The following is a 26,773-nucleotide window of genomic DNA, read 5'->3' as shown; positions in this document are numbered from 1 at the left end:
TAGGCAACTCACTCAGCTTGGTTTGCTGATGAAAAGTGGGAGTGCAAATCAGTCTTTCGACTCAAGAAGGGCCCATTTTAAGGAGGGTCAGAAGGACAGGTGGGCTCCATGGCCAGGAGGAAGGACCAGCGAGCCTGTAGGGGGAGCTGCTGAGCCTGCTCCTGCTCGTCGCCCTGATGGTGGTCACATTGGGGTGCCAACTATCTCACTCCCAAATATGGGACAAGGTGACGTCACCGCCCCGCGCCCCAGGTGACCTCACCCAGCCAGCGGCCACGTGCTCCCACTCCACCAATGGCGGCCTCCCGGGCCTGGAGGTGGGTTGCTACGCAACCTCCGTCAGGCGGCGCCCGGGCCTCCGGGCCTACACTGTCTGGAAGGTAGACACAGATTTTAACCAGCCTCTGCAGTTTTTTTCCTACTACACTGTCTGGGCCTACATTATCCAGGCCTACAGCGTCCGGGCCTACAGGGCCCCCCTGGGCCTAATACGGGACAAGGGCGGTCCCGTACAGGATAAATCAATTTAGCCTAAAATACAGGATGTCCCGGCTAATACGGGACAGTTGGCGACCCTATGATCGCTAGACCAAGGACCGGGAGGTCGGCTGCAGGAGGAGCCCTGGGGCACCAAGGCTGAAGGTGGCCGGGCGAGGAGAGGGACGGAGGTGACGGCTGGAGGCCCTGCAGCAGCCTGGGGCTCGCCTGGACTGGGCACCGCTCCAGGAGACCGAGCGTGCGAATAGAACTCGACTTTGTCAATGGTGCCAAAACCTGGCGACTCTTGCCTGCGGTCTCAATGGACTATTTCTACACACTTTGTACTCATCGGGGAATGTACTTAGCTAGATATGGCAATACTTTAATGAACTGTATTTTTTTTTTTTAAATTTCACTGTGTGTGTGATAATAAAAAAACTCCTTTTAAAACATGTTTTCTATCCGTTCTCAATCCACACTGTGATATCACCACCAATTCCACGTGCCTCCACTTCATTCAACATCCTCATGTGGGACCATCAAAAGCCTTCTGAAAACCAAACACACAGAGCCACTGGTAATCCCTCATCTATTCTACAAAATAACTTCACCAAAGGCACCAACATTGGTGGTATATAGACAGTGACACAGTGTTCATGGACAACAGGATCTAACTCAACTGGGAAAGTGAGCAAGGGAAGAGCTGGTGGAATGTAACTCAGATCAGTGTGACTTTTGCATTTGAATTGAATTGAATAAGTTTATTGGCCAAGTATGTACACATACAAGGAATGTGCCTTGGTGCTCCGCTCGCAAGTAACAACACGACAGTAAACAAATAAGAATAAAGCATAAAACATTAAAACATTACGAATAAAACATAATAGTTTAAACATGTGAATGAAATAAAATACCAGAGCAAAAGGAGGCTACAGAGTTTTGGTTGTTGAGTAGAGCTGCTGCCCGTGGAATTTTTTTTTTATATGTCTGGCTGTGGCTGCTTTGACAGTCCGGAGTCACCTTGCAGAGGGAAGTGCTTCAAAGAGTTTGTGGCCAGGGTGAGAGGGGTCAGAGATGATCTTGCCCGCTCGCTTCCTGGCCCTTGCAGTGTACAGTTCGTCAATGCGGGAAAGGTTGCAGCCAACAACTTGTTGTCTTGTCTTTTTGAAAAGTTACAGCAGGGCAGAACATACAGTGAATGGCCAGACCCTGGGATGTGTTATTGAAAATACCTTAGAGTACAAGTCTATCGTTCCCAGAATGTGATAACACAGGTAGACTGGTCGACTAAGTATGGTATGTTTGCTTTTTTTAATGTCAATATCTCCCTTAATTTTCCCTGCACTCTTTCCAGTTTAATGGCATCTTTCCTACGGCAGGGTGAGCAAGATTGAACACAATACTCCAAGTGCAGCCTCACCAACATTCCGTACAACTGCAACTGATCCTCCCAACTTTTTATTCAACGGAGTCCGAAGGGTCCCGACCCAAAACATTGCCTATTCACATCCTCTAAAGATGCTGCCTGACCCACTGAGTTACTCCAGCAGAGTTCTATACTGTGTATTCAGTTCTGACTGATCCAGCATACCAAAACAAGTTTTCTTCATCACCATGTGCGCCTGTAACACCATTGGTAATTCCTCACCACATACACCATGCCCATAGATGACCCCTATTGCCTTACTATTAGTTTCTCAGTTACAACCACAAAAGATTCTGCAGGTCCTTCCCAGGATTCCGTTCCTGTGAAATGTAAGCCGAACAGCTCTCAAGTCCAAAGTGGATCTACAAGCTGAGTTCCCAGATGCCTGCAGTTCCACAGTAGAGGTCAAATGCATCCCGCTGGACTACCAAGAATTCATCTGTATGTACAAGCTCTACACACGGTAGCGCTCAGTGGTGCACTGGTAGAGTTGCTGCCTCACACCTGGCTCAATCGTGACTACCGGTGCTGCCTGTACGGAGTTCGCACGTTCTCCCCGTGACCTGTGTGGATTTTCTCCCGGTTCTCCAGTTTCCTCCCACGCTCCAAAGACGTATAGGTTTGTAGGCCAATTGGCTTCAGTAAAATTGTAAATCCACTTGTTCAACAATCCTCTCTCAAGTTCTTTCAAAAACTCACACCAAACAAAATGTCCTTTTAAAGTACTAAATTGCTGCAGGGACTTCCAAAAGCCATAAATTGAATTCTGGGAGCTGCTACCAAATCTGCACCAAAGGATCGTGCGGCATTACAGTAGGAAATTAATCAAACAACCATGGTCATGGAAAAGTAATTCAGACCACTGACCAGTCGCAGCACCCATGACAACCGGTAACTGGGAACATTAGCGAAGACAAGCTCGCATATTACTCATGGTGCACAAGATGTACTGTGTTGGCAGTAACACTGCTACTGTGAACAACTCAATTAAAGAAGCAAGCTCTTCAGTCACAGAGTGATACAGTGTGGAAATAGGCCCTTCAACCCAACTCGCCCACACCGGCCAACATGTCCCAGCTACACTAGAGTCATAGAATGATACAGTGTGGAAACAGGCCCTTCAGCCCAACTTGCCCACACCGGCCAACATGTCCCAGCTACTATAGTCCCACTTGCCTGCGCTTGGCCCATAACCCTCCAAACCCGTCCTATCCATGTACCAGTCCAACTGTTTCTTAAAGGATGGGATAGTCCCAGCCTCAACTACCTCCTCTGGCAGCTTGTTCCATACACCCACCACCCTCTGTGTGAAAAAGCTACCCCTCGAATTCCTATTAAATCTTTTCCCCTTCACCTTGAACCTATGTCCTCTGGTCCTCGATTCCCCTACTCTGAGTAAAAGACTCTGTGCATCTACCCGATCTATTCCTCTCATGATTTTGTACACCTCTATAAGATCTCCCCTCATCCTCCTGCGCTCCATGGTTGCCTACTCAACCTCACCCTATAGCTCACACCCTCTAGTCCTGGCAACATCCTCGTAAATATTTTCTGAACCCTTCAGAAGGTCATTACGTACAATTGAGTCTCTTCAATACACCAGGTCAAAGTCTAACATACACCACTTGCAGGAGCCCCCCGTGTTACAGGGAGATGAGCAGGGTTCCTCAACAACTGTCCACATTGTAATTCTCTGCAACGTGAAGCCGTGCCATCTGCATCAAATGAGTTGAGAAGATAGCGCTTTTTCACATAAATTTTGTAAGAGTCAATTCTTACCACAGATTTTGTGGTAAGGATTAGAAACATAGAAAATAGGTGCAGGAGGAGGCCATTCGGCCCTTCGAGCCAGCACCGCCATTCATTGTGATCATGGCTGATCATCCACAATCAGTAACCCGTGCCTGCCTTCTCCCCATATCCCTTGATTCCACTAGCCCCTAGAGCTCTATCTAACTCTCTTGTAAATTCATCCAGTGAATTGGCCTCCACTGCCCTTTGTGGCAGAGAATTCCAGATTCACAACTCTCTGGGTGAAAAAGTTTTTTCTCAGGATAGGACAAATTTCTCTTACCCAAACTGCCATTCACCTCTAATTCCAAACAGTCAGCATAAATTTCGTACAAATTCAAAGATATCATTAAATTCACGACACAAGTTTAATCAGTAATTTTTTAATGAAAAACCGTAGAATGCAACAATTATAATTACTGTACATTGACAAATTACAACTGACGTTTAGTGATAAAGCTTCACGACTTGTGCAAATCTGTAAAAGTATATTTACTGGACTGTCAATATTCAAGATTGTAGTTTAGAAAATCTTTACATCACATGATCAACACATCACAGGACTAAAGATAATAAAAATGTTTATACTTCTTTCTTCTTAATTATCAATGGACCCACGTTATCTCCGGTCAGCTCATTGTGCTTCTTGTGAGATCCGTCACATACAGGGAACTGGAAAAGAAATGAAACCACAGACTCAGTCCCAGCTCAAAGCAGGCTCACAGGTTCTTCTAGTGCCCCAAGGTCATGACCAGTTTGGTCTAGTTTAGAGATACAGCGTGGAAACAGGCCCTTCAGCCCACCGGGTCTACGCCGACCATCAATCACCCGTTCACACAGAAAATAGGTGCAGGAGGAGGCCATTAGGCCCTTTGAGCCAGCACCACCATTCATTGTGATCATGGCTGATCATCCACAATCAGTAACCCATGCCTGCCTTCTCCCCATATCCCTTGATTCCACTAGTCATGCCAATGGCCAGCAGGAACATGGTGGGTCAAATGGGCCGTCTGCTGGCTCTACCCTGGAGGGCCAGGAGGCTGAGCCTGCAGTTGGTGATCCATGCTTTCCCTGCTCCTGCCATCGTCACGTGTACATTGTACTCAGGCTGTTCATGGGCAAGTGTTCTGCCTGCAATCCCAAGCTGGAGTTTTCAGTCTCGAATGTGAGGAACATGCCCGAGCTCAGACGGGCAGACGGGGGCGTCTGATCTGTAGTTTAGTTTAGTTTAGAGATACAGCGCGGAAACAGGTCCTTCGGCCCACCGGGTCCGTGCCGACCAGCGATCCCCGCACATTAACACCATCCTATACCCACTAGGGACAATGTTTACATTTACCAAGCCAATTAACCTACAAACCTGCACGTCTTTGGAGTGTGGGAGGAAACCGAAGATCTCGGAGAAATCCCACGCAGGTCACGGGGAGAACGTACAAACTCCGTACAGACGGCACCCGTAGTGGGGATGGAACCCGGGTCTCCGGCGCTGCATTCGCTGTAAGGCAGCGACTCTACCACTGCGACACCGTAACCCGCACATATCTGAGGTGATGAAGCAGGTTCAGCAGAGCTCTACTTATTACCGTCTTGGATCTCCAACAACGGCAGTACGCCGCCTTGGTGAACTGCAGGTCCTCGATATTGATCTCATTCACCACCTTCGGATTCTCCTTCTGGATCTTCAGGTTGATCAAGCTGTCCTTCTGCTGCTTCTTCCGGAGAATGAAGGGCCGAATGGCCAGGTACCCCAGCAGGGCCAGGACACCGAGAAACGGCAGCAACCGCAGCCATTCTGCAACTGGAGGCAACAAGACAAGGCTCACATCAAACACGAGCTAGACTGGACTTCCACTGTTTGATAGAAACATAGACAATAGGTGCAGGAGGAGGCCATTTGGCCATTCGAGCCAGCACCGCCATTCATTGTGATCATGGCTGATCATCCACAATCAGTAACCCGTGCCTGCCTTCTCCCCATATTCCTTGATTCCACTAGCCCCTAGAGCTCTATCCAACTCTCTTTTAAATTCATCCAGTGAATTGGCCTCCACTGCCCTCTGTAGCAGAGAATTCCACAAATTCACAACTCTCTGGGTGAAAAAGGTTTCTTCTCACCTCAGTTTTAAATGGTCTCCCCTTGATTTCTTCAGTGCATTCAACACCATCCAGCCGGGGCTTCTGGGGGGCAAGCTGGAGCGCACAGGAGTGGATCACCACCTCACATCCTGGATTCTGGACTACCTCACCAACCGACCACAGTATGTGAGGACAAAGGACCTGGTCTCGGACAGGGTGGTCTGCAGCACTGGGTTTCCGCAGGGAACAGTGCTAGCTCCATTCTTGTTCACCCTGTACACTGCGGACTTCAGGCACAGCTCTGCAAACTGCTATCTACAGAGGTTCTCTGACGACTCTGCCATCGTCGGCCTCATCACGGGCGATGAGGACAGGGCGTACAGAGAACTGATCAAGGAGTTTGTGGACTGGTACCAGTGGAACTGCCTCCGGATCAACGCGGGGAAAACCAGGGAGATGGTGGTAGATTTCCGCAGGTGCAGCCAGGTCCCCCCGACACCGGTGAACATCCAGGGAATGGACATCGAGAGGGTGGATTCTTACAAGTACCTGGGTGTCTACCTCAACAATAAACTGGACTGGACTGAAAACATCGATGCGCTATACAGAAAGGGCCAGAGCAGACTTTAACCATATAACCATATAACCATACAACAATTACAGCACGGAAACAGGCCAGTTTGGCCCTTCTAGTCCATGCCGAACACTTTCTCCGACCTAGTCCCATCTACCTGCTCTCAGACCATAACCCTCCAATCCCTTCCCATCCATATACCTATCTAATTTACTCTTAAATAATAAAATCGAGCCTGCCTCCACCACCTCCACCGGAAGCTCATTCCATACAGCCACCACCCTCTGAGTAAAGAAGTTACCCCTCATGTTACCCCTAAACTTTTGTCCCTTAATTCTGAAGTTATGCCCCCTTGTTTGAATCTTCCCCACTCTCAAAGGGAAAAGCTTACCCACGTCAACTCTGTCCGTCCCTCTTAAAATTTTAAAAACCTCTATCAAGTCCCTCCTTAACCTTCTGCGCTCCAAAGAATAAAGACCCAACCTGTTCAATCTCTCTGTAGCTTAAGTGCTGAAACCCAGGCAACATTCTAGTAAATCTCCTCTGTACTCTCTCTATTTTGTTGACATCCTTCCTATAATTTGGCGACCAGAACTGCACACCATATTCCAGATTCGGCCTCACCAATGCCTTGTACAATTTTAACATTACATCCCAACTTCTATATTCGATGCTCTGACTTATAAAGGCAAGCATACCAAACGCCTTCTTCACCACCCTATCCACATGAGATTCCACCTTCAGGGAACAATGCAGAGTTATTCCCAGATCCCTCAGTTCCACTGCATTACTCAATTCCCTACCATTTACCCTGTACGTCCTATTTTGATTTGTCCTACCAAAATGCAGCACCTCACACTTATCAGCATTAAACTCCATCTGCCATCTTTCAGCCCACCCTTCCAAAAGGCCCAAGTCTCTCTGTAGACTTTGAAAATCTACTTCATTATTAACACCACCACCTATCTTCGTATCATCTGCATACTTACTAATCCAATTTGCCACACCATCATCCAGATCATTGATGTAAACGACAAACAACAGCGGACCCAACACAGATCCTTGGGGTACTCCACTAGACACTGGCCTCCAGCCTGACATACAGTTGTCAACCATTACCCTCTGGTATCTCCCATTCAGCCATTGTTGAATCCATCTTGCAACTTCACTATTAATACCCAACGATTTAACCTTCTTAATCAACCTTCCATGTGGAACTTTGTCAAATGCCTTACTGAAGTCCATATAGACAACATCCACAGCCTTGCCCTCATCAATTTCCCTGGTAACCTCTTCAAAAAATTCAAGAAGATTAGTCAAACATGACCTTCCAGGCACAAATCCATGTTGACTGTTCCTAATCAGGCCTTGTTTATCCATATGTTTATATATATTGTCCCTAAGTATCTTTCCCATTAATTTTCCCACCACAGACATCAAACTAACAGGTCTATAATTGCTAGGTTTACTTTTAGAACCTTTTTTAAACAAGGGCACAACATGCGCAATGCACCAATCTTCCGGCACCATCCCCGTTTCTAATGACGTTTGAAATATTTCCGTCATAGCCCCTGCTATTTCTGCACTAACTTCCCTCAATGTCCTAGGGAATATCCTGTCAGGACCTGGAGACTTATCCACTTTTATATATTTTTAAAGTGTCCGTACCTCCTCTTCTTTGATCCTCATGGTTTCCATCACTACTCTACTTGTTTCGCTTACCTCGCATAATTCAATATCCTTCTCCTTGGTGAATACCGAAGAAAAGAAATTGTTTAAATCTCCCCCATTTCTTCCGGCTCAGCACATAGCTGTCCACTCTGACTCTCTAATGGACCAATTTTGTCCCTCGCTATCCTTTTGCTATTGACATATCTGTAGAAACCCTTGGGGTTTACTTTTACATTATTTGCCAAAGCAACCTCATATCTTTTTTTGCTTTTCTAATTTCCTTCTTAAGATTCCTTTTACATTCCTTTTACTTTATCTGCTAAGGAGACTCAGGTCCTTTGGAGTGCAGGGGGCACTCCTAAGGACCTTCTACAACACGGTGGTTGCATCAGCCATCTTCTATGGAGTGGTCTGCTGGAGCAGCAGCATCTCAGCGGTGGAAGGGAAGAGACTCGACAAGCTGGTCAGGAAGGCCAGCTCTGTCCTGGGTTGCCCCCTCGACTCAGTGCAGGTGGTGGGAGAGAGGAGAATGATGGCAAAGCTAACATTGCTGCTGGACAACGACTCCCACCCCATGCAGGACACTGTCACTGCACTGAGTAGCTCCTTCAGTGACAGACTCCTTCACCCCAAGTGCGTGAAGGAGAGATATAGGATGTCCTTCCTTCCCGCTGCTGTGAGACTGCACAACCAGCACTGCTCCCAGCAGATGAGTCAACAGTAAGAGTTAAGGAACACACAGTAAACTGATGACAATTTATCCTTGTCTTTACTTTTATTTATGATATCTTGCTATCCACTTTGCTGCTGTAACACTGCGAATTTTCCCGATGTGGGACGAATAAAGGAATATATTATTATTCTTAGACTGTGGCCCCTGGTTCTGGACTTCCCCAACATTAGGAACATTTTTCCTGCATCTAGCTTGTCCAGTCCTTTTATAATTTTATACGTCTCTATAAGATTCCCTCTCGTCCTTCTAAACTCCAGTGAATACAAGCCCAGTCTATCCAATCTGACAGTCTCATATGACAGTCCTGCCATCCCGGGGATTAACCTCGTGAACCTACGCTGCCTCAATAGCAAGGACGTCCTTCCTCAAATTAGACCAAAACTGCACACAATACCAGATGTGGCCTCACCAGGGCCCTATATAACTGCAGAAGGATCTCTTTGCTCCTATACTCAAATCCTCTCGTTATGAAGGGCAACATGCCATTAGCTTTCTTCACTCCCTGCTGAACGAGGCCGAGACGATATCAAAAATAGGAGAGCCTGAAATTAAACTTCTACCATTAAATACAGTCCTACCAGCGGAAACAGGCCCTTCAGCCCCAAGCATCCATGCCGATCAAGATGCCCATCTAGGATAGTCCCGCCTGCCTGTGTTTTCCCCTTATCCCTCTAAACCTCTCCTATCCAATCCAAGGGCGGTCACGGTGGTGCAGCGGTAGAGTTGCCGCCTTACAGCGAATGCAGCGCCGGAGACCCGGGTTCCATCCCCACTACGAGTGCTGTCTGTACGGAGTTTGCACGTTCTCCCCGTGACCTGCGTGGGTTTTCTCCGAGATCTTCGGTTTCCTCCCACACTCCAGACGTGCAGGTTTGTAGGTAAATTGGCTTGGTAAATGTAAAAATTATCCCTAGTGGGTGTAGGATAGTGTTAATGTGCGGGGATCGCTGGTCGGCGCGGACCCGATGGGCCGAAGGGCCTGTTTCCGTGCTGTATCTCTAAACTAAACTCTAAACTAAACTAAACAAATCCATGTTTCTGTCCAAGTACGTGTGGGGCAAGTATAATTTTTCCACACAGGGTGGTGACTGTTTGGAAAGTGCTGCTGGGGATGGCACATGGAAGCAGAAGGATTCATTTAACTTCATTTGTTCAGCATATTCAGCACAGACATTGTGAGCTGAAAAGTGTGTGAGAAGGAACTGCAGATGATGGGTTAAACTGAAGATAAGACACAAAAAACTGGAGTAACTCAGCGGGTCAGGCAGCGTCTCTGGAGAACGTGGACACAGAGTGCTGGAGTAACCCAGCGGGTCAGGCAGCATCTCTGGAGAACATGGACACAGAGTGCTGGAGTAACTCAGCGGGTCAGGCAGCATCTCTGGAGAACATGGACACAGAGTGCTGGAGTAATTCTGGAGAGGAGGAATGGGTGACGTTTCGGGTCGAGACCCTTCTTCAGACTGGTTACGGATAAGGGAAACAAGACATATAGATGGTGATGTGGAGAGATAAAGAACAATGAATGAAAGATATGGAAAAAAGTCACGATGGTAAAGGAAACAGGCCGTTGTGAGCTGTTTGTTGGGTGAAAACGAGAAGCTGGTGTGACTTGGGTGGGGGAGGGACAGAGAGAGAGGGAATGCTGGGGCTACCTGAAGTGAGAGAAATCAATATTCACACCACTGGGCTGCAAGCTGCCCAAGCAAAATATGAGATGCTGTTCCTCCAATTTGCGTTTGGCCTCACTCTGATAATGGAGGAGACCGAGGACAGAAAGGTCAGTGTGGGAATGGGATGGGGAATTAAAGTGTCCAGCAACCGGGAGATCAGGTTGGTTCAGGCGGGCTGAGCGAAGGTGTTCTGCGATACGATGGCCCAGTCTGCTTTTGGTCTCGCCGATGTGTAAGAGTCCACATCTTGAACAGCGGATACAGTAGATGAGGTTGGAGGAGGTGCAAGTGAACCTCTGCCCAACCTGAAAGGACTGTTGGGGTCCCTGGACAGAGTCGAGGGAGGAGGTGTAGGGACAGGTGTTGCATCTTCTGTGGTTGCTGGGGAAGGTACCTGGGGAGGGGGTGGTTTGGGACCAGTTAACCAGGGAGTTGCGGAGGGAACAGTCTCTGCGGAAGGCGGAAAGGGGTGGAGATGGGAAGATTTTGTTTGTGGTGGGATCCCGTTGGAGGTGGTGGAAATGTCAGAGGATTATGTGTTGTGTGCGACGGCTGATGGGGTGGAAGGTGAGGACTAGGAAGACTCTGTCTCTGTTGCGACTAGCAGGAGGGGGAGCAAGGGCGGAGCTGCAGGGTACCGAGGAGACACGAGTGAGGGCCTCATCTCTATGGGAGAGGGGAACCGCTGTTCCCTAAAGAATGAGGACATCTCGTATGGAACACCTCTACTTAGGCGCTGATGCGGCGTAGACGGAATTGGGAGTAGGGATAGAGTTTTGCAGGATGCAGGGTGGGAAGAAGTGCAGTCGAGATGGTTGAGGGAGGGTCTCGACCCGAAACGTCACCCATTCCTTCTCTCCCGAGATGCTGCCTGACCTGCTGAGTTACTCCAGCATTTTGTGAATAAATCGATTTGTACCAGCATCTGCAGTTATTTTCTTATACTACTGGTTGAGGGAGTCAGTGCGTTTGTAATAGATGTCAGTCAATGGTCTATTTCCTGTGATGGAGACGGTGAGATCAGGAAAGGGGAGGGAGGTGTCGGAGATGGTCCAAGTAAATGTGCGTGCAGGATGGAAATTGGTGGTGAAGTTGATGAAGTCCACGTGTTCTGCACGGGTGCAGGAGGTAGCACCGATGCAGTCATCAATGTAGCGGAGATAGAGTTCGGGGATAGGGCCAGTGTACGCCTGGAACAGGGATTGTTCGGCATACCCTACAAAGAGGCAGGCATAGCTGGGGCACATGCGGGTGCCCATAGCTACGCCTTGGACTTGGAGGAAGTGGGAGGAGTGGAAGGAGAGCTGAAAAGATCTACTCTTGGTCAGAATCTGGACTGAGCTGACCAACAGGTTTAAGTTAGTAATTTAACAAATAAACTCAGAGGGTTGTGGCTGTATGGAATGGGCTTCCGGTGGAAGTGGTGGAGGCTGGCTCGATTTTATTATTTAAGAGTAAATTGGATAGGTATATGGATAGGAGGGGATTGGAGGGTTATGGTCTGAGTGCAGGTAGATGAGACTAGGTCAGGGAGAATGGTCGGCGTGGACTGGTAGGGCCGGACAGGCCTGTTTCCATGCTGTAGTTGTTATATGTTATATGTTATATGTTAAACATTGCTCTTTCTCAAGAGAAGAAACCGGCCCAACTACAATTTTTTTCGCCACTTTAACCAACCTCCAAAATATTAAAATGCATAACTAGAAACTCTAATTCCTGTAGGGTTTATAAACAATGTGCAGGGATTCTGGAAATCAGTAATAGAAATAAAGTTCTGCAAACCTTCAGTAGATTAGGTAGAGGTGATGAGAAAGAAAATGAACAGTTCACGCCGTGCTAACTACAGATGGCTTCCTTTAAATAGATTTCTTCCTCTGCATGAAGGGCACTAAATACATTCTTCCTGTCTTATGGTTTTGCTTAGTCAGGAATAAATCAGGGAACTGCCTTCTTTAGTTTAGTTTAGATCTACAGCGCGGAAACAGGCCCTTTGGCCCACCGGGTCCGCACCGACCAGCGATCCCCGCACACTAACACTGTCCTACACCCACCAGGGACAATTTTTACATTTACCAAGCCAATTAACCTACAAACCTGCACGTCTTTGGAGTGTGGGAGGAAACCGAAGATTTCAGAGAAACCCACGCAGGCCACGGGGAGAACGTACAAACTCCGTACAGACAGCACCCGTAGTCGGGATGGAACCCGGGTCTCCGGCGCTGCATTCGCTGTAAAGGCAGCAACTCTACCGCTGCACCACCATGACCGCCCTAACCATTCTGACTATGCTTCTTACATCCTTCAAAAGTAACTGGTCTTTGCATCCCCTGCACAAACTGCAACCTCTATTGCAATGAAACTTGCATCTTTCTGAGTGTTTCTCCACCAGCTGAAGCATTCGCCAGCACCACCCAACACCACACTCTTTGCATGAACTCAAGTCCAAGATGTTCACGTTACAGTTAAATGGAGACACACGGAACTGCAGATGCTGGTTTAAACCGAAAATAGACCCAAAAGGCCAGAGTAACTCAGCGGCTCAGGCAGCATCTCTGGAGAACATGGACAGAGTGCTGGAGTAACTCAGCGGGCCAGGCAGCATCTCTGGAGAACATGGACACAGAGTGCTGGAGTAACTCAACGGCTCAGGCAGCATCTCTGGAGAACATGGACACAGAGTGCTGGAGTAACTCAGCGGGCCAGGCAGCATCTCTGGAGAACATGGACACAGAGTGCTGGAGTAACTCAACGGCTCAGGCAGCATCTCTGGAGAAAAGGAATAGGTGACGTTTCGAGTCTCGACCCTTTTTCAGAAGGGTCTGAGACGTGGAGACCCGAAATGTCACCTATTCCTTTTCTCCAGAGAAGCTGTCTGACCCGTTGAGTTACTCTAGCTTTTTGTGTCTATCTGCAGATGCTGGAACCGTGAGCAAAACGCAAGACTGAGTTACTCCAGCACTGTGTTTGCTCAATGTTCAAGTTTATCCAAACAGGAAACAGAATTTGAACATCCCTACGCCAACTATTGGAACGCTTGCATTATCCAATAATAAAGAACGATACTTGGCCCATTCACACTCGAGCGTCACCTGCAAGATCCAGCAATAGTTTCAACAATGCTTGTTCTACACTACCTGCACGAAAATAACTAGTTTAGAGATACTGCATGGAAACAGGCCCTTCTGCCCACCGAGTCCACACTAATTCTATGTTATCCCAATTTCATATCCTACACACTAGGGACAATTTAAGAGGCCAATTAACCTACAGACCTGTATGCCTTTGGGATATAGGAGGAAACCCACGCGGTCACAGGGAGAACAAGCAAACTCCACACAGACAGCACTCAAGGTCAAGATGAAACCTGGGTTTCTAGCTCTGTGAGGCAGCAGCTCTATCGCTGAGCCACCGTGCCACCCACTGGTTAGAGAAATTACACTATTTCTTTTAAAACATCAGTTTAATAATCCTACATTTAAATACATACACAGTCGACTGAAGATGCGTTTAGGTGAGAACTCAATTCAGAGACAAAGTAATTCCTGTTAAACCAGAAACAAAACTGTAACATACACGTGAGTACACACTCAGTAACCCGTGCCTGCCTTCTCCCCATATCCCTTGATTCCACTAGTCCCAAGAGCTCTATCTAACTCTATTTTAAATCCATCCAGTGAATTGGCCTCCACTGCCTTCTGTGGCAGCAAATTCCACAAATTCACAACTCTCTGGGTGAAAAAGTTCCTTCTCACCTCAGTTTTAAATGGTCTCCCCTTTATTCTTAGACTGTGGCCCCTGGTTCTGGACTTCACCAACATTGGGAACATCTTTCCTGCATCTACCTTGTCCAGTCCTTTTATAATTTTATACGTCTCTATAAGATCCCCTTTCATCCTAAATTCCAGTGAATACAAGCCCAGTCTTTCCTCATATGACAGTCAGTAGACAATAGACAATAGACAATAGGTGCAGGAGTAGGCCATTCAGCCCTTCGAGCCAGCACCGCCATTCAATGCGATCATGGCTGATCACTCAATCAGTACCCCGTTCCTGCCTTCTCCCCATACCCCCTCACTCCGCTATCCTCAAGAGCTCTATCCAGCTCTCTCTTGAAAGCATCCAACGAACTGGCCTCCACTGCCTTCTGAGGCAGAGAATTCCACACCTTCACCACCCTCTGACTGAAAAAGTTCTTCCTCATCTCCGTTCTAAATGGCCTACCCCTTATTCTCAAACTGTGGCCCCTTGTTCTGGACTCCCCTAACATTGGGAACATGTTATCTGCCTCTAATGTGTCCAATCCCCTAATTATCTTATATGTTTCAATAAGATCCCCCCTCATCCTTCTAAATTCCAGTGTATACAAGCCCAATCGCTCCAGCCTTTCAGCATACGACAGTCCCGCCATTCCGGGAATTAACCTAGTGAACCTACGCTGCACGCCCTCCATAGCAAGAATATCCTTCCTCAAATTTGGAGACCAAAACTGCACACAGTACTCCAGGTGCGGTCTCACCAGGGCCCGGTACAACTGTAGAAGGACCTCTTTGCTCCTATACTCAACTCCTCTTGTTACGAAGGCCAACATTCCATTGGCTTTCTTCACTGCCTGCTGTACCTGCATGCTTCCTTTCATTGACTGATGCACTAGGACACCCAGATCTCGTTGAACTCCCCCTCCTCCTAACTTGACACCATTCAGATAATAATCTGCCTTTCTATTCTTACTTCCAAAGTGAATAACCTCACACTTATCTACATTAAACTGCATCTGCCATGTATCCGCCCACTCACACAACCTGTCCAAGTCACCCTGCAGCCTTATTGCATCTTCCTCACAATTCACACTACCCCCCAACTTAGTATCATCTGCAAATTTGCTAATGGTACTTTTAATCCCTTCGTCTAAGTCATTAATGTATATCGTAAATAGCTGGGGTCCCAGCACCGAACCTTGCGGTACCCCACTGGTCACTGCCTGCCATTCCGAAAGGGACCCATTTATCCCCACTCTTTGCTTTCTGTCTGTCAACCAATTTTCTATCCATGCCATCCCAAGGATTAACCTCGTGAACCTATGCTGCACTGCCTCAACAGCAAGGATGTCCTTCCTCAAATTGGGAGACCAAAACTGCACAAAATACTCCAGATGCGGTCTCACCAGGGCCCTGTACAGCTGCAGAAGAACCTCTTTACTCCGATACTCAAATCCTCTCGTTATGAAGGCAAAAGAAGAGGATTTGAGTATAGGAGTAAAGTTCCTTCTGCAGTTGATATCTGGATTCCGTAAGCGTTAGGAGCTCCGATGGATCTTGGATTCTCTAAACACTTTAGAGGTGTTAACTTTTGCATCAAAATCCCAGGGCTCAGTGATGGAAGCTGATAGGCACGAATACTTTTAGTTTGCCAAGGACATTTAGTGAGCCGTTTCCAGATGCACAATATGTCTATTACTTGCTGCTAATTCTGGGGACAGTCAGCAGAGGGTGAACGGGACCTGGTGTGGTGTGTGGGTAACTGTACAACGCCTGTGGTGGGGGCCGAACCTAGGCTCACAGTGAGTCAGCGAGTCAAGATCAACATAGAACATTACATGTGTAGGAGAGAACTGCTGGTTTAAATTCTGCAGATGCTGGTTCAAATTCCTTGTATGTTGCAAAACATACTTGGCTAATTAGTTTAGTTTAAAGATACAGCGCGGAAACAGGCCCTTACGGCCCACCGGGTCCGCGCCGACCAGCGATCCCCACACATTAACACTATCCTACACACACTAGGGGCAATTTTTACATTTACCAAGCCAATTAACCTACAAACCTGCACGTCTTTGGAGTGTGGGAGGAAGCCGAAGATCTCGGAGCAAACCCACGCAGGTCACGGGGAGAACGTACAAACTCCTCGTTCAATTGCACTCAGATCTTGGTGAGAAAATGGAACCTATGAACCTAACTTAAGGACAAGTAACGGGCAGCACGGTGGCACAGCGGTAGAGTTGCTAGGGGCTAGTGGAATCAAGGGATATGGGGAGAAGGCAGGCACGGGTTACTGATTGTGGATGATCAGCCATGATCACAATGAATGGCGGTGCTGGCTCGAAGGACCGAATGGCCTCTTCCTTCACCTAATTTCTATGTTTCTAAGTGTTAATGATTTAAATGAACGTAAGGGGCATGATAAATCAAAAACGGGCTGTGGGATTGGTGTTGAGAAAAGCTAGAGACTACAGGAAGGTGCAGAATATTTGGACAAAAAAGTGACAAATGGAACTTAACCCAAGAAATGCAAAACAATGAGTCTGAAGAAGGGTCTCGACCCAAAACGTCACCTATTCCTTCTCTCTCGCGATGCTGCCTAACCCGCTGAGTTACTCCAGCATTTTGTGTCTACCTTCAATGCAAAACAAAGAGTTGGCAAGGTATGAGGCAAGGAATTGTGCACATCCACTCCAAGATCCTGACCTGCGAAGTGCAGGAAAACAGAGAGCCCTTGGACTGTACATCCACATATTTAGAAAGGTAGCAGGAAGGGCAGTACAGGCTTAAGGATATGGGACTTTTTCTTCATTAGAAAAAACACAGAATAAGCAGGAAAGATGTGTATTAAAACTGTATTTGTTAATTAAACTACACGCTGCGTAGAATGCTGGTCATCACGTTACAGGAAAGATGCAAATATGCAGTGGCAGACATTTAAAGAGACATTTTGTCCATCTCAAAGACTAACCACTGAGAAATAAAGACTGAAATAACGTAAATTCATCCATGTTTAAGTCAAGGATTGCATCAAATTGAAAGGAAAGACAAACGATATTGAGAACATTGGTGGTGAGACGGAAAAATGCCGGTGTCTAAAATTTCACAAAGGCTGATAAAAAGGGTGAAAGTAAACAATAGAGTAAGCAGCAAACAATCTTCCGGAAGACCGGCCTCGACCCCAAACGTCACCCATTCCTTCTCTCCACAGATGCTGCCTGACCCACTGAGCTACTCCAGCACTCTGTGTCTATCTTCTGGAAGAGCTCAGCTGTTGGACATTAACTGCGATGGGAAGGAACAGTGGACCTTTTCAGTTGACACCCTGGATCAGATGTAAAGCTTTTCGATCCAGAACGTCAACCATTCTGTCCCTCCAGATTGTTGCTCCAGATTCCAGCATTTGGAGGGGAAAATAGCTCAAGTAAATGTCTGTGCCATCGAGAATCATAACAAACTTATCATACAGACCATTTACCCATCACACCCATTCATGCAAGTCACAAATGGTACCCTCATCTAACTCCACTTTCCAGCACTTGACCCTGCAACAGGTCTGGCTTGTTTGTTAGACTATTCGGCATATCAATGATTACCAACAAACTTCCACAAATGCACTGCGGACAGTATTGTAACAGGTTGCATCGCGGTCAGGTACGGCAATTCTAACAGACAGGAACGTAAGAGGATGCAGAGAGTGAGGGACTCAGCCTGGTCCATCACGGGCACGGCCCTCCCCACCATCGAGAGCATCTACACCGGGCGCTGCCCCAAGAAGGAGACATCTATCATCAAGGATCCCCACCATCCCGGCCGTGCCATCTTCTCACTGCTGCCATCAGGCAGGAGGTACAGACGCCTGAAGTCCCACACCAACCACCACGTTCAGGAACAGCTACTTTCCTGCAACAATCAGGTTCTTGAACCGACCAGCACAGCTCTAATCCGAGGTTAGTCCTCATCATATGTGTGCATAATCACAATAAACTCAACATGAGTTGACTGAGAGACAGCCACAAGGAACAGCTGATGCTGAAAAGTTGAGGAACTCGGTGGGTCAGGCAGCATCTGAGGAGCGAATGGACAGGCAACAGTGCAGGTCAACACCATTCTATCTCCAACTACAGTCCCGGTGGGCTGGCAACTCACCTGTGAGGCTGGGGGTGGGTGTTGCCAGGGAGGTGTGAAGGCCCTGCGGTTTCCCCTCTCCCACCGCCCCCTCCCAGCTGTGCGGCCCCAGTCCTCACAAACCGCCCCCTCTATCCCCACCCCTCCCCAGACACCCCTCTATCCCCACCCCTCCCTCCCCACTTTTCACAACCCACACTATCCCCACCCCACTCTATCCCCACCCCACTCTATCCCCACCCCACTCTATCCCCACCCCTCTCTATCCCCATCCCCTCTCTATCCCCATCCCCTCTATATCCCCCACCCTTCCCCAAAGACCCCCAGTACCTTGTCCTCCCTTCCACATAATCCTCCCTCTATCCCCTCCCCTCCTCCCTCTATCCACCCCTCCCTCTATCCCCTCCCCTCCCCCCTCTATCCACCCCTCCCTCTATCCACCCCTCCCCCTCTATCCACCCCTCCTCCCTCTATCCCCTCCCCTCCCTCTATCCACCCCTCCCCCCTCCATCCACCCCTCCCCCCTCCATCCACCCCTCCCCCCTCCATCCACCCCTCCCCCCTCCATCCACCCCTCCCCCCTCCATCCACCCCTCCCCCCTCCATCCACCCCTCCCCCCTCCATCCACCCCTCCCCCCTCTATCCACCCCTCCCCCCTCTATCCACCCCTCCCTCTATCCCCTCCCCTCCCCCCTCTATCCACCCCTCCCTCTATCCACCCCTCCCCGCTCTATCCACCCCTCCCCCCTCTATCCACCCCTCCCCCCTCTATCCACCCCTCCCCCCTCTATCCACCCCTCCCCCCTCTATCCACCCCTCCCCCCTCTATCCACCCCTCCCCGCTCTATCCACCCCTCCCCCCTCTATCCACCCCTCCTCCCTCTATCCACCCCTCCCCGCTCTATCCACCCCTCCATCCCCCTCTATCCACCCCTCCCCCCTCTATCCACCCCTCCCCCCTCTATCCACCCCTCCCCCCTCTATCCACCCCTCCCCGCTCTATCCACCCCTCCCCCCTCTATCCACCCCTCCTCCCTCTATCCACCCCTCCCCGCTCTATCCACCCCTCCATCCCCCTCTATCCACCCCTCCCCCCTCTATCCACCCCTCCCCCCTCTATCCACCCCTCCCCCCTCTATCCACCCCTCCTCCCTCTATCCACCCCTCCCCGCTCTATCCACCCCTCCATCCCCCTCTATCCACCCCTCCCCCCTCTATCCACCCCTCCCCCCTCTATCCACCCCTCCCCCCTCTATCCACCCCTCCCCCCTCTATCCACCCCTCCCCCCTCTATCCACCCCTCCCCGCTCTATCCACCCCTCCATCCCCCTCTATCCACCCCTCCCCGCTCTATCCACCCCTCCTCCCTCTATCCACCCCTCCCCCCTCTATCCACCCCTCCCCCCTCTATCCACCCCTCCCCGCTCTATCCACCCCTCCATCCCCCTCTATCCACCCCTCCCCCCTCTATCCACCCCTCCCCCCTCTATCCACCCCTCCCCCCTCTATCCACCCCTCCCCCCTCTATCCACCCCTCCTCCCTCTATCCACCCCTCCCCCCTCTATCCACCCCTCCCCCCTCTATCCACCCCTCCCCCTCTATCCACCCCTCCCCCCTCTATCCACCCCTCCCCCCTCTATCCACCCCTCCCCCCTCTATCCACCCCTCCCCCCTCTATCCACCCCTCCCCCCTCTATCCACCCCTCCCCGCTCTATCCACCCCTCCCCCCTCTATCCACCCCCCCATCCCCCTCTATCCACCCCCCCCCCCCCTCTATCACCCCCTCCCCCCTCTATCCACCCCACCCCCCTCTATCCACCCCTCCCCCCCTCTATCCACCCCTCCCCCCTCTATCCACCCCTCCCACCCTCTATCCACCCCTCCCTCTACCCCCTCCCCTCCCCCCTCTAATCCACCCCTCCCTCTACCAACCCCTCCCCCTCTACCACCCCTCCCCCTCTATCCACCCCTCCCCCTCATCCACCCCTCCCCCCTCTATCCACCCCTCCCCCCTCTATCCACCCCTCCCCCCTCTATCCACCCCCTCCCCGCTCTACCACCCCTCCATCCCCCTCTATCCACCCCTCCCCGCTCAATCCACCCCTCCTCCCTCATCCACCCCACCCCCCTCTATCCACCCCTCCCCCCTCATCCACCCCCTCCCCGCTCTATCCACCCCTCCACCCCCCTCTATCCACCCCTCCCCCCTCTATCCACCCCTCCCCCCTCTAACCACCCCTCCCCCCTCTATCCACCCCTCCCCCCTCTATCCACCCCACCTCCCTCAATCCACCCCACCCCCCACTATCCACCCCCCCCCCTCAATCCACCCCTCCCCTCTATCCACCCCTCCCCCCTCTATCCACCCCTCCCCCCTCTATCCACCCCCTCCCTCTATCCACCCCTCCCCCCTCTATCCACCCCTCCCCGCTCTATCCACCCCCCCCCCACTATCCACCCCTCCCCGCTCTATCCACCCCTCCATCCCCCCTCAATCCACCCCTCCCCCCTCTATCCACCCCTCCCCCCTCTATCCACCCCTCCCCCCTCTATCCACCCCTCCCCCCTCTATCCACCCCCTCCCCCCCACTATCCACCCCTCCCCCCTCTATCCACCCCTCCCCGCTCTATCCACCCTCCCCCCTCTATCCCCCCTCCCCGCTCTATCCACCCCTCCATCCCCCTCTATCCACCCCTCCCCGCTCTATCCACCCCCTCCCCCCTCTATCCACCCCTCCTCCCTCAATCCACCCCTCCCCCCTCTATCCACCCCCTCCCCCCTCTATCCACCCCTCCCCCCTCTATCCACCCCTCCCCCCTCTATCCACCCCCTCCCCCCTCTATCCACCCCTCCCCCCTCTATCCACCCCTCCCCGCTCTATCCACCCCTCCCCCCTCTATCCACCCTCCCGCTCTATCCACCCCTCCATCCCCCTCTATCCACCCCTCCCCGCTCTATCCACCCCTCCCCCCTCTATCCACCCCTCCTCCCTCTATCCACCCCTCCCCCCCTCTATCCACCCCTCCCCCCTCTATCCACCCCTCCCCCCTCTATCCACCCCTCCCCCCTCTATCCACCCCTCCTCCCTCTATCCACCCCTCCCCCCCTCTATCCACCCCTCCCCCTCTATCCACCCCTCCTCCCTCTATCCACCCCTCCCCCCTCTATCCACCCCTCCCCCCTCTATCCACCCCTCCTCCCTCTATCCACCCCTCCCCCCTCTATCCACCCCTCCCCGCTCTATCCACCCCTCCCCCCTCTATCCACCCCTCCTCCCTCTATCCACCCCTCCCCCCTCTATCCACCCCTCCCCCCTCTATCCACCCCTCCCCCCTCTATCCACCCCTCCCCCCTCTATCCACCCTCCCCCCTCTATCCACCCCTCCCCCCTCTATCCACCCCTCCCCCCTCTATCCACCCCTCCCCCCTCTATCCACCCCTCCCCCTCTATCCACCCCTCCCCGCTCTATCCACCCCTCCCCCCTCTATCCACCCCTCCCCGCTCTATCCACCCCTCCATCCCCCTCTATCCACCCCTCCCCGCTCTATCCACCCCTCCCCCCTCTATCCACCCCTCCTCCCTCTATCCACCCCTCCCCCCTCTATCCACCCCTCCCCCCCTCTATCCACCCCTCCCCCCTCTATCCACCCCTCCCCCCTCTATCCACCCCTCCTCCCTCTATCCACCCCTCCCCCTCTATCCACCCCTCCCCCTCTATCCACCCCTCCTCCCTCTATCCACCCCTCCCCCCTCTATCCACCCCTCCCCCCTCTATCCACCCCTCCTCCCTCTATCCACCCCTCCCCCCTCTATCCACCCCTCCCGCTCTACCACCCCTCCCCCCTCTATCCACCCCTCCTCCCTCTATCCACCCCTCCCCCCTCTATCCACCCCTCCCCCCTCTATCCACCCCTCCCCCCTCTATCCACCCCTCCCCCCTCTATCCACCCCTCCTCCCTCTATCCACCCCTCCCCCCTCTATCCACCCCTCCCCCCTCTATCCACCCCTCCTCCCTCTATCCACCCCTCCCCCCTCTATCCACCCCTCCATCCCCCTCTATCCCCCTCCCCCTTACCGGAGAGCTGTGTGAATCCGCGCAGGGAGCTGGGCAGGGGGATGCGCTTGAGGTAGGCAGGCAGCTGCACCTTGACGATGCGCGCCAGAGCGTCGAGCACCATGGCGGCCGAGTGCGTTACGCCGCGCCCACCGGCGTCATGGCGTCACGCCGACACACCACGCCCACCTGGCGTCATGGCGTCACGCCGCGCTCACCGGCGTCACGCACACGCCTACCCGGCGTCACGCCGAGCCCACCCGGCGTCGTGCCGTCACGCACACGTCGAGCCCACCCGGCGTCGTGCCGTCACGCACACGTCGAGCCCACCCGGCGTCGTTCCGTCACGCCGTGCCCAATCGCGTCATGGCGTCACGCTCACGCCGCGCCCACCCGGCGTCACCCTCGCGCCCACCCGACGTCATGCCGTCACGCCGTCACGCACACGCCGTGCCCATTCGCGTCAAGGCGTCACGTGCACGCCGCGCCAAACTGACGTCACCCTCACCCGGCGTCATGCCGTCACGCCGCTCGCCTGTAGATGGCGCTCCTCATTTTCTGGCACAAATGAATTGGGCCAAGGGGCTTGTCTCCATGCACATGGCTCCATGAGTCTAATTGTTTGACAACTTCCCTCACTGTCCACAACTACACCAATTGTTGCATCGTCTGCAAGCACAATAATCAACTCACCGACATTTTTGGTGTCCATATTTAAGAAAGGATGTACTTGCTCTGGAGGCAGTGCAGAGAAGGTTTACACGGTTAATTCCAGGGATGAGGGGGTTGACATATGAGGAAAGGTTAAGTAGGTTGGGACTTTTCTCATTGGAGTTCAGAAGAATGAGAGGCGATCTTATTGAAACGTATAAGATCGTGAGGGGCCTTGATCGGGTGGACGCGCTAAAGATTTTTCCGATGATCGGGGAGACCAGAACTAGGGGGCATAGTCTTAGAATAAGAGGGGGCTCTTTTAAAACTGAGATGAGGAGAAACTTCTTCACTCAGAGGGTGGTTAGTCTGTCGAATTCGCTGCCTCAGGGAGCTGTGGATGCAGGAATGTTAAATAAATTAAAAACGGAAATAGATTGTTTTTTAATAGACAAGGGAATTAGGGGTTACGGGGAGCGGGCAGGGAAGTGGACATGAGCTATTGTTAGTATAGTAAGACCTGAGTAATCTCCTGGACAAGTTTCGATCGCCTAGCTTGGGGTCGGAGAGGAACTTCCCAAATTTCTTTTCCAAATTGGCCTGGGTTTTTATCTAGGTTTTCGCCTCTCCCAGGAGATCACACGGTTCTTTTGGGTGGGAAGAAGGGCGATAGTGGGAAGGGGGTTGGGGTGGGATCAGCCATGATCGTATTGAATAGTGGAGCAGGCTTGAGGGGCCGGTTGGCCTACTCCTGCTCCTATTTTCTTGTGTTCTTGTGTTCTTGTGTGGTCAAATGATTTATAAATATGTGTACATCACAAACAACAGAGGTCTTAGGGTATGTGAAGAGGAAAAAAATAGTTCAGACAAATGTGGGTCCCTTGAAGACAGAAGCAGGTGAATTTGAAATGGCAGACGAGTTGAACAGGTACTTGGGATCTGTCTTCACTAAAGAAGACACAAACAATCTCCCAGGTGTACTAGTGGACAGAGGTTCGAGGGTGACGGAGGAACTGAAGGAAATTCACATTAGGCAGGAAATGGTGTTGGGTAGACTGATGGGACTCCATCCCCAGGGCCTGATGGTCTGCATTCCAGGGTACTTAAGGAGGTGGGTCTAGAAATCGTGGATGCATTGGTGATCATTTTCCAATGTTCTATACATTCAGGATCAGTTCCCGTGGATTGGAGGGTGGCTAATGTTATCCCACTTTTTAAGAAAGGAGGGAGAGAGAAAACGGGAAATTATAGACAAGTTAGCCTGACATCAGTGGTGGGGAAAATGCTTGAATTGATTATAAAAGAAGAAATTGCGGAACATTTGGATAGCAGTAACAGGATTGTTCCGAGTCAGCATGGATTTACAAAGGAGAAATCATGCTTGACTAATCTGGAATTTTATGAGGATGTAACTAGGAAAATAGACAAGGGAGAGCCAGTGGATGTAGTGTACCTGGACTTTCAGAAAGCGTTTGATAAGGTCCCACATAGGAGATTAGTGGGCAAAATTAGAGCACCTGGTGTTGGAGGTAGGGTACTGACATGGATAGAAAATTGGTTGGCAGACAGGAAACAAAGAGTAGGGATTATAAGAAAATAACTGCAGATGCTGGTACAAATCGATTTATTCACAAAATGCTGGAGTAACTCAGCAGGTCAGGCAGCATCTCGGGAGAGAAGGAATGGGTGACCTTTCGGGTCGAGACCCTTCTTCAGACTGATGTCGGGGGTGGGACAAAGGAAGGATATAGGTGGAGACAGGAAGATAGAGGGAGATCTGGGAAGGAGGAGGGGTAGGGAGGGACAGAGGTGCTATCTGAAGTTGGAGAAGTCGACGTTCATACCACCGGGCTGCAAACTGCCCAGGCGAAATATGAGGTGCTGCTCCTCCAATTTCCGGCGGGCCTCACTATGGCACTGGAGGAGGCCCATGACAGAGAGGTCAGACTGGGAATGGGAGGGGGAGTTAAAGTGCTGGGCCACCGGGAGATCAGTTGCGTTAATGCGGACCGAGCGCAGGTGTTCAGCGAAGCGATCGCCGAGCCTGCGCTTGGTTTCGCCGATATAGATAAGTTGACATCTAGAGCAGCGGATGCAATAGATGAGGTTGGAGGAGGTGCAGGTGAACCTCTGTCTCACCTGGAAAGAATGTTTGGGTCCTTTGATGGAGTTGAGGGGGGAGGTAAAGGGACAGGTGTTGCATCTCGTGCGGTTGCAAGGGAAAGTGCCCGGGGTTAGGGTGGTTTGGGTAGGAAGGGACGAGTGGACCAGGGAGTTGCGGAGGGAACGGTCTCTGCGGAACGCAGAGAGAGGAGGGGATGGGAAGATATGGCCAGTGGTGGGGTCCTGTTGTAGGTGACGGAAATGTTGGTGGATGATATGTTGGATCCGCTGGCTGGTGGGGTGGAAGGTGAGAACGAGGGGGATCCTGTCCTTGTTGCGAGTGGGGGGATGGGGAGCAAGAGCGGAGCTGCGGGATGTAGAAGAGACCCTAGTGAGAGCCTCATCTATAATGGAGGAGGGGAAGCCCCATTTTCTGAAAAACAAGGACATCTCGGAAGCCCTAGTCTGAAACACCTCATCCCGGGCGCAGATGCGGCGTAGACGGAGGAATTGGGAGTAGGGGATAGACTTTTTGCAGGGGACCGGGTGGGAAGAAGTGTAGTCCAGATAGCTGTGCGAGTCGGTGGGCTTGTAATAAATGTCCGTCACTAGTTTTTCTCCTGTGATGGAGATGGTGAGGTCCAGAAACGGGAGGGAGATGTCAGAGATAGTCCAGGTATATTTAAGGGCAGGATGGAAATTGGAGGTGAAGTGTATAAAGTCAGTGAGTTCTGCATGGGTGCAAGAGGTAGCACCAATGCAGTCGTCGATGTAGCGGAGGTAGAGTTCTGGGATGGGGCCAGTGTACGTCTGGAACAGGGATTGTTCGACGTACCCGACAAAGAGGCAGGCGTAGCTAGGGCCCATGCGAGTGCCCATAGCTACGCCTCTGGTTTGGAGGAAGTGGGAGGAGTCAAAGGAGAAGTTGTTGAGGGTAAGAACCAGCTCTGCTAGGCGGAGGAGAGTGTTGGTCGATGGGGATTGGCTGGTTCTACGGTCGAGGAAGAAACGGAGGGCTTCGAGACCATCCTTGTGGGGGATGGAAGTGTAGAGTGACTGGACATCCATGGTGAAAATGAGGGAGTGGGGGCCTGGGAACCGGAAGTTATCCAGGAGATGGAGAGCGTGTGAGGTGTCTTGGACGTAGGTGGGGTTTTTTTGGGTGCAAGAGGTAGCACCAATGCAGTCGTCGATGTAGCGGATTAACAGGTCCCTTTCAGAATGGCAGACAGTGACCAGTGGGGTACAGCAAGGCTCAGTGCTGGGACCACAGCTATTTACAATATACATTAATGACTTGGATGAAGGGATTAAAAGTAACATTAGCAAATTTGCAGATGACACAAAGCTGGGTGGCAGTGTGAACTGTGAGGAGGATGCTATGAGGTTGCAGGGTGACTTGGACAGGTTGTGTGAGTGGGCAGATGCATGGCAGATGCAGTTTAATGTGGATAAATGGAAGGTTATCCGCTTTGGTGGTAAGAACAGGAAGGCAAATTATTATCTGAATGGTGTCAAGTTAGGAAAAGGGGAATCTGGGTGTCCTTATTCATCAGTCACTGAAAGTAAGCATGCAGGTACAGCAGGCAGTGGAGAAAACTAATAGCATGTTGGCCTTCATTACACGAGGAGTTGAGTATAGGAGCAAAGAGGTC

General features: G+C 51.2%; 1 protein-coding gene across 1 annotated transcript; it reads right to left on the bottom strand.

The window, feature by feature from the left end:
• Positions 1-4,062: 4,062 nt before the first annotated feature.
• cisd2 (CDGSH iron sulfur domain 2) lies at positions 4,063-22,540 on the bottom strand. Its single transcript, XM_078413023.1, has 3 exons — positions 22,386-22,540; positions 5,281-5,495; positions 4,063-4,369 (listed from the first exon to the last, which is right to left on the bottom strand). Exons 1-3 carry the CDS (start codon positions 22,486-22,488, stop codon positions 4,280-4,282), a joined length of 408 nt encoding a protein of 135 aa, XP_078269149.1. The 5' UTR covers positions 22,489-22,540; the 3' UTR covers positions 4,063-4,279.
• Between the last annotated feature and the right edge of the window lie 4,233 nt (positions 22,541-26,773).

This window comes from Rhinoraja longicauda, chromosome 1 (genome assembly GCF_053455715.1).
Source record: "Rhinoraja longicauda isolate Sanriku21f chromosome 1, sRhiLon1.1, whole genome shotgun sequence".
NCBI lineage: Eukaryota > Metazoa > Chordata > Chondrichthyes > Rajiformes > Arhynchobatidae > Rhinoraja > Rhinoraja longicauda.
This window is presented reverse-complemented; position numbering and strand designations above follow the sequence as displayed.

Excerpts from the sequence above, each read along its gene's own strand:
- cisd2 (XM_078413023.1), bottom strand. The coding sequence starts at position 22,488 with ATGGTGCTCGACGCTCTGGCGCGCATCGTCAAGGTGCAGCTGCCTGCC. Across the intron at positions 5,496-22,385 it reads CGGATTCACACAGCTCTCCG|TTGCAGAATGGCTGCGGTTG; the intron begins GTAAGGGGGAGG and ends TGTTGCCTCCAG. Across the intron at positions 4,370-5,280 it reads GTTGTTGGAGATCCAAGACG|TTCCCTGTATGTGACGGATC; the intron begins GTAATAAGTAGA and ends TTTCTTTTCCAG.